This window comes from Chrysochloris asiatica, unplaced genomic scaffold (assembly GCF_000296735.1).
Source record: "Chrysochloris asiatica unplaced genomic scaffold, ChrAsi1.0 scaffold00062, whole genome shotgun sequence".
Lineage (NCBI taxonomy): Eukaryota > Metazoa > Chordata > Mammalia > Afrosoricida > Chrysochloridae > Chrysochloris > Chrysochloris asiatica.
This window is the reverse complement of record NW_006408580.1, coordinates 1773792-1787999: the sequence shown is the minus strand read 5'-3', so window position 1 is coordinate 1787999 and position 14208 is coordinate 1773792. Positions and strand designations below refer to the sequence as shown.

The 14208-nt window shown below is 39.6% G+C and overlaps 1 protein-coding gene and 1 pseudogene across 2 annotated transcripts in view; both read right to left on the bottom strand.

The window, feature by feature from the left end:
* SLC9A7 (solute carrier family 9, subfamily A (NHE7, cation proton antiporter 7), member 7) overlaps positions 1-14208 on the bottom strand; it is a 218441-nt gene that overhangs the window by 101713 nt on the left and 102520 nt on the right. For both annotated transcript variants that reach the window (XM_006864239.1, XM_006864238.1), the window contains exon 3: positions 13081-13158. In XM_006864239.1, the coding sequence (XP_006864301.1) occupies positions 13081-13158 (78 nt within the window). The remainder of the gene's footprint in view (positions 1-13080; positions 13159-14208) is intronic.
* LOC102828661 lies at positions 9701-10692 on the bottom strand (annotated as a pseudogene).

Here is a 14208-nt window from a genome sequence, read left to right as displayed (position 1 = left end):
TTTGTCTTTTTCTTGTAGAGGTGTTGTAGTTTCCTATATATTTTAGAAATGAGTCCCTTGTCTGATGTGTCATTGCAAAAGATTTTTTTCCCATTCTGTGGGTTCCCTTTTTACTCTTGGTGAAATCTTTTGATGCACATTAAGTTTTTAGTTTTTAGTATGTCCCACTCATCTATTTTGTCTGCTTTTGTTTGTGTACTTTTCAAAATATTTGGTAGTCTGTGTATTCCCTGTATTAGAGCCCCACATTTGTCCCTATTTTTTCATTGATGACTTTCATAATTTTGGGATTCACATTTAAGTCTTTAATCCATGCTGAGTTGATTTTTGTATAGGGCATGAAAAAAAGGTCTTGTTTCAATTTTTGCATATCGCTTTCCAGTTCTGCCAGCACCATCTGTTAAAGAGACTATCTCTTACCCATGTACCATACCTAAGCCTTTGTCGAAAATCAGTTGGCTGTATGTGGATAGGTTAATTTCTGGATTCTTGATTCTGTAACATTGATCAATTTATCTTTCACTGTACCAGTACCAGGCTATTTTGACCATTGTAGCCATGTAGTAGATTTTGAAATTGGGGAGTGAGAGGCTTCCAACCTTGTTCTTCTTGAAAAGTGCTTTGCTTATCCTGGGTCTCCTTCCTTTCCATATGAAGTTTGTAATTGTCTTTTCCATCTCTTTGAAGAATGTCGCTGGAATCTGGATTGGGATTGCATTACAGGTATAAATTGCTTTGGGTAGTATTGATATTTTCACAATGTTGAGTCTTCCTATCCAGGAACATGGTATGTTCTTCCACTTTTGTAAGTCTCTTTTGGTTTCTTGTAGTAGTGTTTTGTAAGTTTCTTTGTATAGGTCCTTTGTTTCTCTGGTTACATTTATTCCTAAATATTTCATCCTTTGGGCGGCTATTGTAAATGGTATTGCTTTCCAAATGTCCATTTCAGCGCTGTCATTGTTACTATAGAGGAATCTAACTGATTTTGTATGTTGATCTTACACCCTGCCACTTTGCTGAATCTTCCAACGATGTCTAGTAGCTTTTTTACTGATTCTTTGGGGTTTTCTATGTATAGGATCATATCGTCTGCAAACAGGGAGTTTTATTTCCTCTTTGCCAATTTGGATGCCTTCAATTTACCTATCTTGCCATATAACTCTGGCTAATACTTACAAAACAATATTGAATATGAGTGGTGACAAAGGGCACCCTTTTCTGGTTCCCATTCGCAGAGGGAAGGCTTTCAGTTTCTCTCCATTGAGAGTGATGTAGGCTGTTGGTTTTGTATATATGCTCTTGATTATGTTGAGGAATTTCCCTTCAATTCCTACTTTGTTGAGTGTTTTTATCAGGAATGGATGTTGGATTTTGTCAAATGCCTTTTCTGTGTCAATCGATATGATCATGTGGCTCTTTTCATGTTTCTTATTTATGTATTGGATTACATTGATTGTTTTTCTAATGTTGAACCATCTTTGCATCCCTTTTATGAAACCTGCTTGGTCACGATGTATTATTTTTTTGACGTGGTGCTGGATTCTGTTGGCTAGGGTTTTGTTGAGAATTTTTGCGTCTATGTTCATGAGGGATATTGGTCTGTAGTTTTAATTCTTAGTGATGGTATGACAGTTATGCTTGCTTCACAAAAAGTATTAGGAAGTTTTCCGCCCTCTTCTATATTCTATAATAATTTGAGTAGAATTGGTGACAGCTCTTCCCTGAATGTTTGGTAGAATTCACCGGTGAAGTCATCTTGGCCTGGACTTCTTTTGGTTGGGAGTTTTTTGATGACCTGATCAACTTCTTCTTTTGTTATGGGTCTGTTCAAGTTTTCTACTTCATTCTGTGTAAGTTTTGGTAGCTCGTGTTTTTCTAAAAATGCATCCATCTCTTCTAAGTTTTCGAATTTGTTGGAGTACAACTCTTCATAGTATTCTGTTATTATCCTTTTGATTTCATTTGGTTCCATTGTGACATCGCCGGGTGGTTTCTAATGTGAGTTATTTGTGTCTTCTACCTCTTTTCTTTTGTTAGGTTTCCAACGGTTTTTCAATTTTATTAATCCTTTCAAAAAACCAGCTTTTTGTCCTGCTGATTCTTTCTATAGTTTTTCTGTTTTCCATCTCATTTATTTCTGCTATTATCTCTTTTCTTTTGGTGACTGTAGGTTCCCTCTGTTGGTCAGTTTCTAATTGTTGGAGATGCTGTGTTAATGTGTTAATTTTGGTTCTTTCTTCTTTTTTGATGTGCGCATTAATTTTTCGCAATAATTGTCCTCTCAGCACCACTCTCGTCATGTCCAAAAGATTTTGGTATGCTGTGTTTTCATTCTCGTTTATTTCTAGTAACTTTATGAATTCACGTTTAATTTCTGTTCGAACAACTGCCTCTTGGTCCATATACAGATTCCGCATGAGCACAATTAAGTGTTCTGGAATACTCATATTTCACAATGTTGTCCAGAGCTTGTCATGATCCACACAATCGAAAGCCTTTGCTTAGTCAATAAAGCACAGGTCAACACCTTTGTGGCATTCTCTGCTTTCAGCCAAGATCCATTGGACATCAGCAATGATATTCCTTGTTCCATGTCCTCTTCTGAATCCAGCTTGAACTTCTGGAAGTTCTCTGTCAGTGTATGCTTGAAGCTGCTTCTGTATTACCTTTTGTAGAACTTTACTCGCATGGGATATCAAAGATACTGTCCAATGATTTCCACATTCCGTTGCGTCACCTCTCTTTGGAATGGGCACAAATACGGATCTTTTCCTATCAGTTGGTCAGATAGTTGTCTTACAAATTTCTGGCATAGATGAGTGAGTGCCTCCAGTGCCGCCTCACTTTCTTGAAAGATTTCAATTTTTATTCCGTCAATTCCTGGTGCCTTGTTCTTTTCAATGCACCTTGAACTTCTTCCTTAGTATCACTGGCTTTTGATCATATGCTACCTCTTGAAATGGTTGAACATCAACCATTTCCTTTTTGTACACTGACTCTGTGTATTCCTCATGAGGGATACTGGTCTTTAATTTCCTTTCTTAGTGATGTCTTTACCTGGTTTTGTTATCAAGTTATGTTTCCAGAAATTTGTTCATTTCTTCTATATTTTCCAATTTGTTGGAGTACACTTCTTCACAGTATTCTGTTATTATCCTTTCCCCCCATTGGCTATGCCATAATGTCACCCATGGACTCCCAAAAGAACAAACCAATCTGTGTTAGAAGAAGTACAGCCAGAATGTTCCTTGGAAGCCAGTATGGCAAGGTTTTGTCTCTCATACTTCGAACATATTATCAGGAGGGACCAATCCCTGGAGAAAGACATCATGTTTGGCACAGTGGAGGGTCAGAGAAAAAGAGGGAGACCTCCAATGGGACAAAGTGGCACAGTGGCAGCAGCAATGGGCTCAAATGTCGCAACAATTGTGAGGTTGGCACAGAACCAGGCAGTGCTTTGTTTTGTTGTGCGTAGGGTTGCCATTAGTTGATACTACCTCAATGGCACCTAACAATAACAACAAAGCCCTCCAAGCACTACTTTTGCTGTGTCCCAAAGGTTTTGGTAAGTTGTGTTTTTATTTTCATTTGACTCAAGGAATATTGTTATTTCATTTTGTATTTGATCTATTACTGGGCAGCTTTTAAGCAGGGTGTTGTTCAATGTCCACGTATTTGATTTCTCCCCCTTGATATTCCTATTGTTGATTTCTAATTTTATCGCATTGCGATATTAAAAGATGCTTTGTAGTATTGTGATGCTTTTATATTTATTGAAGTTTGCTTTTTGGCCTAACATATGGGTCTATTATGGAGAATGTGCATATGCACTGGAAAAGGCATGTATAATGGTCTATTTGTTGGGTTAAGTGCTCTGTGCATGTCTATGAGGTCAAGCTAGTTGATTGTATTGGTTAGTTCTTTTGTGTCTTTGCTGAGTTTCTTTCTAGTGCTTTTGTCCTTCGTCAACAGTGGTGTATTAAAGCCTCCTACTATTATTGTAGAGTTGCATATTTCTTTCCTCAGTTCTATTAGTTTGATTTATGCATTTTAATGCTTTCATTAGGGGCATAGGTATTTATTATGGTTATGTCCTGCTATTCACTTGATCTGTTGATCATGATATAATGTCCTTTTTTTTTTTTAATCTCTAATGCTAGTTTTTTTAAGGAGCTGTGGTAGCGTAGTTGTTACGAATCGGGCTGCTAACCACAAGGTCAGCAGTTCGAAACTACCAGCTGTTCCGCAGGAGAAAGATGAGGTTTTCTGCTCCCATAAAGATTTACAGCCTCGGAAACCCTGTTCAGGGTCCGCTATGAGTCGGAACTGACTCCACGGCACACAACAACAATGCTAGTTTTTGCCTAAAAGTTTATTTTATCAGTGATTAAAATTGCCACTCCTGCTCATTTTTAATCTCCATTAACTTAATTTTTTTCCCAACCTTTGATTTTTAGTCTATTTCTGTCTTTGTGTGTAAGTTATGTCTCTTGTAAACAGCATATTGAAGGATCCTGTTTTCTTATCCATTCTGCTACTCTGTCTCTTTACTGGTGCATTTAATCCATTTGCATTCAGTGTAATTATTATTAATTTTTATGTTTTTATCGTGAATTGGATGATAGATGGGAGAACATCAGCTTTACATTCATCCTATCATATTTCGTTTCATTGCAATGATTACAACCCCCTCCATGCATCATCATTCAACACTGTTTTTGTTTTTGTTTTGGATGTACACCAAAGCACTCAGGAATATACAGCCATTTAAACAACCAAAAGGGACATCCCACAAGCCCCCCCCCCACTCCCAGCCATCAGCACATAGCCCCTCTCCCTTCCTGAGTCCAGGATCCCCAGCCACTCTATCCCTCCACTCTGTCTCCATCTCTGGTGTCACTGCTTCTCTGGATAGGGTACTACACTCCACTCTTCTCCCTTGATGGTCCCAGGGTTCTCTGCTCCTGGACTGCAAGATCAACCACTCCCCTCCTTTTGTTCAGAAAATGTCTACCTTTACATTTGCAACACTCACAATCAGTCCTGATAGCAATTAATTGATTGCTGTCATTTTGCTTTGTAGTTTTTCTCTTTTTTGTGATGCTGCTGGTGTTTTTGTTCTACATAATTTTCTACAGTGAGTTCATTTTGTTTGTTGGTTTTCTTTTCATTTTCCTCATTTCTGTTGTGTTGATGTCTAGTAAATCTTTCTGATTTTCCTCTTTTTCATTTTGTTGTGAAGGTAATTTTTTTTTTTTTAGGTTGTCCTGTAACTTACTTCATATTTCTCGTGTTTAAAATAGTCTGTTTTTATCTTGAAATCTACTTTATTTCCTTGTCATTTGGAAGTTCTGTTTCTACACTACTCCCTCTTTTTGCTTTGTAGTTGACTTTATTATTAATTGATATCTCTGGTTCCCTATATTCGGTCTTGTAGGTTTGTTTTATTTTAAATACTAGTATATCTGGATTGAGTTCAGAATGGTATTATCACGTATGTTAATCTCAGGTTATTGTCTACTGTTGTTGGTTCTCAGTCCAAATAACATCCTTTAGCATCTTTTATAAAGCTGTTCTTGTTATTACAAATTCCTTCAATATTTATTTATCTGGAAATACCCTAATTTCACCATTGCATTTGAGAGACAGCATTGCTGGTTGACATTTTTTTTTTTTCTTTCAATTGTTTTGTCTATTGCCCACTAGCCTGCATGGTTTCTGCTGAGAAGTCAGAGCTTAGTCTTATTGGTTCTCCTTTGTAGGTACCTTTTCCTTTTCCCCAGGCTGTTCTCCGGATTCTTTCCTTTTGTTTGGTTTTGGAACTTTTTATAATATCTGGATGATTTTCTTTTGGGAGCTATTCTTGGGAGCTATTTGGATTCGTTCAGCTTCTTGTATGCTTATCTTCTCATCTTTCATGATATTAGGGAATTTTGTGTGTTTTTCACTGTCTCTTTCTGTTCTGGAATTCTTACCACTGGTAAGTTATTCCTCTCATGGTATCTCACATAACTCAGGCATTCTTTCAAGCTTTTAAATTATATTCTTCTGATTTACCTTCAAGATTTGAGAGATTTATCTTCAAGCTCACTAATTCAGTCTTCCATTGCTTCGAATCTACTCCTTTGCCCTTTCAATATATTGTCCATTTCTGAAATCTTAGTATTAATTTTCTGGATTTTTAATTGCAGTATTTGCATTGTTTTAAAATTTGTATTTATTTTGTCTGCTTTTTTCTTAGTCTTTTCCTGAATTCTAAAGTTTTTCTGTGTTCTTGATCTTTCTGTCAGTCCTTTGTAGGTACCTAAATACCACTCTTTTGAATTATTTGTCAGCTATTTACATTATGTTTCAGTTATCTGTCAGGACCACAGGGCAGTTGGGGGAAGGATGACTGGTTAAGTGCTGGTCTGGTTGCTCTGCAGGTCCTGTAGGTCCTAAGGTGTGCTAACCTGAATCTATGTACCAAAACGATGAACCAAAGCTCTGCAGCCAGCCTCTGCCTCACAGTGGTGTGGCTTCTAACCATGTGGCTCCAAACTCCCAAAGAACACTTAGGGGTAGATGAGTGTGGGAGCTCTCCACAACTTGGTCACCAGGGGAGCATGGGGAAAAAGAAGGAATCACACCTTTCCAGTCACCTGCGTGATGGCTCTGCCAGGCCACCTTCTGTAGCCAAAACTGCTCACAAAGATTCAAGATGGTCATGCGGCACCTGTGACCAGTCAGTCTCCCTCTCTTGCCATCCCTGCTCAACTTTTCCTCCTAGCAAGCACTCAGTTCACGTCTCTAACCTTTCTTCTGATGTTCAGGGTTCCAGGATTTTAATCTATGTTTGTTTTATTTGGTCGTTCCTATCTTGGTTGTAGAGAATCCGTGTAGTGCATCTGTCTAGTCTGCCATTGTACTGGAAGCCTCTTGTCTTAGTCTTATTAGGGTGCTTTCAAAAAAGGGTCCAAACAAACAGTGGCTTCCAAGGAGATCTGCTAAGCCAGTTAAATTCATGGCAAGAAGGTCAACTCAAACCTACTTTTTTGGGAGTCCAAAGGGGTAATCTTTTGTGAGTGTGTATGTGTGTGTGAATTGAGAGAAAGTTTATAGAACAGATCATCAATTCTACATTCAACAAATTATACACTTTGTTTCATTACAATAGTTATAATCCCCTCCATGTACCATCAGTTAACAGTGTTTCTCTCTATTCATTTTAGCTCTCTCTCTTCTTTTTTTTAACACTCGGGCACATTCTGCAAGTCTGTTTCCTGGCCACCAGCTCTCAGTCCCTCTCTTTCCATGAATCTAGAGTTCTCAGCTGCTCCCTCTTCTCCATATCCCCATCTCTGCCTCCATCTCTGGTGTCGCTGCTTCTCTGGATAGGGTCCTACATTCCGTTTGTGCTCTTCTCCTTTGATGGTCCTGGGATCCTTTGTTTCTGGACTATAAGATTAACTGCTCCCCCATTTTTGTTACAAAACTTCTACCTTTACAATTGTGACAGTTGCAATTAGTCATGATAACAATTACTACTGAATCATAAGAATCTTATCCCCATCTCTTTTCACCAGACCCGTCTAGACAAGATGAAAACTATTCAGTGGGGACTCTATCTTCCCCACACACTCTTAAACTAAACTCCCTCTTGAAATCTTGTAAGCCAGTCACTTCGAGCCTTTATCACTCTCTCATTTTAGGTAGCCAATGTCTAAGTTGCCTGTCCCTATCTACCCTGTATACAGAGGAGACAGCATTGATTCTTGATGTAAAGACACCTTCCGCCTCTGTTGGTATTTTAAGCTACTACCTCCATGAATATAGGTCAAGTTCATCAAACTGTAGCAATTTACCCTCATTTCCTTTATCAAAAATTGGTGGGTTTTTTTTTTATCTTCTTCTAGTCAAGTTCTGACTATCAAGCCATCGAGGCTAGGTTAAATAAGTACTATCTGCAAGTTTGGGTGTTCTTATGCATCTCCAAAGGGGTAATCTTGATATATTTTCACAAGGGATGATTCACTGTGGCTTATTATGAAGAAGTTTTAAGAAAACTGAAAACTACGTTGTTGAGAAAAAGTCCAGGAAAGTTGTGTTGACAAGATTTGTTTTTCTGCTCATGCTTTGAGAGTAACAAGGGTTGTTCTGTGAAAATTTATTTGGGAAACCTTATTCAATCCACCCTACAGCCCTGATCTTGCCCTTTCAGACTTTTTTGTTCCCCAAACTCAAAGACCACTGAAAAGGAATACAATTTGAGCCCCTTAAGAATGCCAAAAGTGACAGGGTATAAACTGAAGAGCACAGAATTCTTCAGGAAAGGGTTAGACAGATAGAAACACTACCTTCAGAAATGTATAGACCTAGATAGAGGAGATGTTGAGAAACAATAGCTTCACATTTTGATATTATTGTTTATTAAAGATTTCTATGATTTTTACAGCAATACTTTTTTTTGTAGTTTATGTAAAAATTTATTTGACCAAAATGTAGAAAAAGAGATACAATTGCAAAATTTGCTAGTATATCACCTGGGTAGTATGATGCTTAATAAATAGGAGCGAGGGACAAGGGATGTGGATAAGCTAGAAGCAGGGTGATTTTGGCCAGAACTGTAAACTTGAATTGGCCCCCATGCTGCTGGGAAATGTGGAATGTTTCAGTTCTGAGATGTTCACTGAGAAAGCAGAAATATCACAAAGCCAGCATATGCAGCTCTGTCTACAAAATACTCCCTGATCCAGTTTAACCAGGAGTTTCTCAGTCTTTTATTAACTTAGTCCCAAAGAAGGAATTGAAGACTTAAATCAGCACTCTTCAACCTGTCATTCCCTGAAGGATGGAGATGAAGTTGGACTAATTTACTTTTTCATCTCTACTGTGTTCTCAGACAGACCCCTTCTGCCCAGTGTTTGTTAATAGAAAATTTCCTTTGGTCCAGTTTATTGGTGGCCAGCAGTCTTTCTGATGTGGCAACCTGGGGTAGGAATGAACTGCACCATATTTATCCCTGCTGAGTAAATAAGTGGTCTCATATCAGAGCAGACAAGCATGGGTCATTACTGAATAAGACATCTTCTCAAGGGCCAATTTTAAAACAAAAAGAAACACATAGAAGAGCATAATATGAAAGATTGTCCAGAGACTATCTGGCTTGTTATTCCAACCATGCCCAAGCATTCTCAAGCTCAGAGGCAATTCCTCTGCCCAGTAGAGTGTGGAAAAGGACCAAGACGGTTAAGCTAGTCTGTCTGTGGTTTAGGACTTTCCACTACCATCTTTTTTGTTTTACTATGGATGGAAAATCCCCACTCATATGAATAGCATGGCCCCTGGCCTCCTATAGTGTAACTAACAGGGGCTCAGCCTTTTCATATTGTTGGGGGTCTTCTATTCTCCCAGGAGCCAAATGCCATCATCTGGAGGGTGCATGCTCAATAGGAAACGCCCTGACTACATTAGGAGTAAATGCAACTTAAGGATAAAAAAGAGAGCTGAAAAAGCTGGTGCCATTTGAAAAAAGGAAGTAATCAATCAGATTTAACTGGTGCTCAAAGCTTCTCTGATACAAAATATTTGGTCATGTATTCATAATTTGCTCAACAATTCCAGCAAAGAGAAAATGCAATAACAAAAGAAACTTCTTACAAGAGAAGAGAAAGACACAGAGCCCTGGTGTTTTTGTTGGAAAAGGACTTTTCTGTTTTGGTTATATACAGTTCAGTTCATTTAGTGTCTGACGCAAGCCCACGTTCTCTTCTTTGGCCTGGGTAAGTTTTTCATCCAGGTTATCAACAGTCTTTTCCAGTTCTTCAAACATTCCCTCTGAAAATTCGGCACAGGTGTCGGCTTCTTTCAGTTTGTCAGACATGATTTTAATTTCTTCTTCATATTTATCCTCCTTTTCAGAATACTTTTCTGAGGCTGCCTCAAGTGATTGTTGGTGACATTCTTGAGCTCTTCTTCCAGGTCACGACATTTTAGTTCAGACACCTCTGCACGCTCCTCCGCTCTCTCCAGCTCACCTTCCAAGATGACCAGCTTACCCTCCAAGATGACCAGCTTTCGAGCTACCTCCTCATATTTGCTGTGGGCCTCCTCAGGGATGTGCTTGGCCTCCTTGCGCTGCAAGTCCTGGATCTTCATCTTCTCCTGTCTTTCATGGCCTGGTTTTCTATCACCTTCATGCCTCTCTCTCTCATCTGCAGCCTTCTCCGCCTCCTCCCACTTCTGCAGGGCTGTGGCCAGGCGCTCCTGAGCCCTATACAGCTCCTCCTCCAAGAGCTGAATGCAACAGGTTGAGAGCTGCCACATCACCTTCAGCTTTCTTGCCGCTTGCATTCAGCGTCAAGCTCGCGCTGCAGGCCCTGAGAGCTGTCCTCCGCTTCATCAGCTTGCTGCTGCAGGGCCTGGATCTTGTGCTTCACCGCCTCCAGCGAGTTGAGGCCGGCCACGGTGGGACACGACAGGACACGGGGCCCAGGCTGGGCTTGGCAACTCTGCAACACCTCCACCCCAGCCGCCAGCCTTTGCAAAGCCAGCCACCCCCACCAGCAGTGTCCCGTCCCACCCCCCCCTCACCCCCCCCAATACATTTTGACTAATCCTTGCAAATATATGCATATGTAATGATGATGTTGTTAGTTGTTGTTAAGTCAGCCCCTGATTTATGATGACTCCATACAAAACAGAATGAACCATCGCCTGGCCCAAACCTACCCCTACTATTGCTTGTAGAGGAAAGCACTGTGATCCACTATATTTTCAATGGCTGATTTTCAGAAGTAGATCCCCAGGCCTTTTCTTCCCAGTTTCTCTTAAACTAGAAGTTTCGCTGAAATCTGGTTAGCATCACAGCAACACAAGCCTCCACTGACAGATGGGTGGCGGCTATCCTTGAGGTACAATGGCTAGGAATTATGTATAAAGTTCTGTGCCATTTTATCATCTCTGCGTTCATGTCATTACTACCACAATCAAGATATCAAATTATTTCCTCACCACGAAGCTCTCCCTCTTGTTATCCTTTTATAGTCACATCCACCCTTCACACACCCATCATCCCTAACCTCAGGCAACCACTAATTTGTTTTCCAGTCCTACAATTTTGCCATTTTGAAAGTGCTATATAAACTAAATCATACATTGTGTGACCTTTTAAGATTGGTATTTTTCATTCAGCAAAATTCTCTGGAGATCCATCCAGATTGTTGTGTGTATCAATAGTTTGCTGCCTTTCATGGCTAAATTAGAGTTCTGATGTGGTATAGTAGGATAATCACTTGACTGATAGCCCAAGATTTATGGTTCAAACCTACCAGCCACTCTCTTGGAAATCCTATACAGGATTGCTTTGAGTGGAACTCACTTGACAGCACTTAATAACAATGATATATGATAATAGCAGCTGGCATTTATTAAGTATCTACCTACCATGTATTCTAAGGAGCTCTGGAAGCACAGTGGCTACAAATTGGGCTGCTAATCTCAAGGTCAGCAGTTCGAAACTACCAGCTGTTCCACAGAAGAAATATGAGATTTCCTGCTCCTGTAAAGATTTACAGCCTTGGAAACCATATACAGTGTCGCTATGGGTCTGAACCAATTCCACTGCACACCATCCCCCCACCACCATGTATTCTGATAGCATAGTGGGTTATGAGTTGGGCTGTTAACTGTGAGGTTAGGAGTTCAAATCTACCAGTTGCTGCCTGGAAGAAAGATGAGGCTTTCTCCCATAAAGATTTACAACCTTAGAAACGCTATACAGGGTAACTCTGAGTTAGAACTGACTCAGTTGCACACAATCATCACCACCACTGCTGAATAGTATTCCACGAAATGGATGTACCACAGTTTGTTTAACTATTCACTTATTGTAGGATTGTAAGAATTTTAGTTGTTTCCAGTTTGAGGCTGTTTCAAATAAAACTCCCATGAATAATCATGTATAGGTTGTGTGTGTGTGTGAACACAAGTTTTCATTCTCTGGGGTAAATCCCAGGTACAACTTCTGGGTTGTATGGTAATTCAACTTAGGTTTTATAAGAAACTGTCAAACTATTTTCCAAAGTGGCAGTAACCATTTTATATTCCCACCAGAGATGTATGAGAGAGAGATTCAGACTTTAAAACAGAAATGACTCACTGATGACGACTCAATTATAGTCTCTGAACACAGAGCAAAGTAATAAGGAATCTGGGAGAAGGCATAAGAACTAGATGACCATGCAGGTAAATTACCAGAGATTCACAGGCTTTAAGAAAGAATGGCAACTCACTGCTCCCTAAACTCATTGCTGTTTAGTTGATTCTGATTCTTAGCAACCCTACAGAACAGAGTAGAGCTGCTCCCTAGGGTTTCCAAGGCTGTCCATCTTTACAGAAGCAGAGTGCCTCATCTTTCCCTTCTGGAGTGGATGGTGGGTTCAAACCTCCAACCTTCAAGTTAACAGCCCAATGCTTAATCTACTGCTCCTTCACTGCCCCCTAAAGCTCCTATCTAATTTTTCAAGTTTCTGTTGTCAATTTGACCCCGTATAGATAGTTCTTAAAAGAGCACAATGCTCAGGGCAGACACTTGTTACTAATTAAGCTAAACTATTGCTTGGTTTTAAGACGACAGGGAATATTTTTGGTTTAAGGTTTAAAGATGATCTAAGGGCAATAGTTTCAGAGGTTTATTCATTTTTAATGGTTCCAGAAAATGTGATATTCTGTTCTGGATCACCCCTGCCCACCATTTGACCAGGAGTCCTCAATAGAATGCTTGATCAAAATGTTCAATAACAGTAGCCAGGCACCAGTTCTTCTGGCCTCATGGCAAAAGAAGCAGCTGTTCATGGAGGCAATTAGCCACAGATCCCATATCCTCTCTTATTCCAGGCTCTCCCTCTTCCTTTGCTGCCCCAGAACCTTAGAGGGCAGCACGTTTGTGTTATGTTATGGGCAGGACATCTCAGAAAAGGAGGGTGAGGATAGTTGCAAATCTGAAGGAATTTAATTAATGTCATGATGAAATATTGTCAAAAACAACAAAAAAATAGACAACATTTCTAAAGGAAAGAAATATTGGCCGAAACGTCTTACCTTCTTTAAACTGTATCCAGCATGGAAAATTATTGGAGGCAGCAGAATATTGAAAAACACTTCTGGATCAAATGTTACCTAAAAGTTTAAAAAGAAAAAAGCCTCTAGTTAATAAAAGACCAATTAGTGCTATAACAGGTTACCATGATGAGTTGACAGCAACAGTGCTATAATATTTAATATTTTAAGCCATTCACTTATATTTTAATATTGAGAGCAAATAATGTATATGTGATAGAAGGCACAAAACAACCTCTCCACAACACTGCTCTGTTGCTTGAAAACATATGAAGACACAACAGGTTAGTGCAATTTGGAGCTTTCACAGAAAGTTTCTGGCCAATGTTTATAAACAAGAAAGAAAAAGAACTTGATTTTTATCAAATTCTTATAAAGGCTCAACTGCAACAAAAGATGCAGTCATGATTTTTTAAATTTCCTGGCTCCTCTTGCAGAATCAACTCTACTGAATTTAACCCTCTTTTGAGCGATCAAGGAGCCAGCCTTGTAAATGTTGAGCTGCTAACTGCAAGGTTGATGATTCAAACCCACCAGCCACTCTGTGGGAGACAGACGAGGCTGTCCACTCCTGTAAAGATTGACAGTCCCAGAAACTCTAAGGAGCAGTTCTACTCTGTCCTGCAGGGTCACTGCGAGTCACAATTGACTTGATGTCAGTGGCAGTGAGTTTTGAGTGACCAACCTTCTGTGACATTTAATGTTGTTGTTAAGTGCCGTAGAGTCGGTTCCGACCCATATGACCCAGTATTGGGTTTCCCAGGAGCAGCTGGTGAGCTTGAACTGTAGTTCAAACGGCTTTGCAGTCTGGCACATTAACCCACAGCGTCACACCAGGACATTTAATGTAGCCTAGTTCAAAATCACCAGTGATTCTAGTGGCTTCTTAAATGTCAATATAAATTCAGCAATTCTAAGGTGGAGTGAACTTTCCTATAGACTTGACATTGGGAAATCCCTCTGAAACTATCAATCACCAAAATCTTATCATATCCAGAAAAGAATTAAGCACTCTATAAACCTGCTTCATTTTTAAAGACTATGCTCAAGGCTTTCTACTCCCGTAAAGATTTACACCCTCGGAAACCCTGTACAGGGTCGCTATGGGTC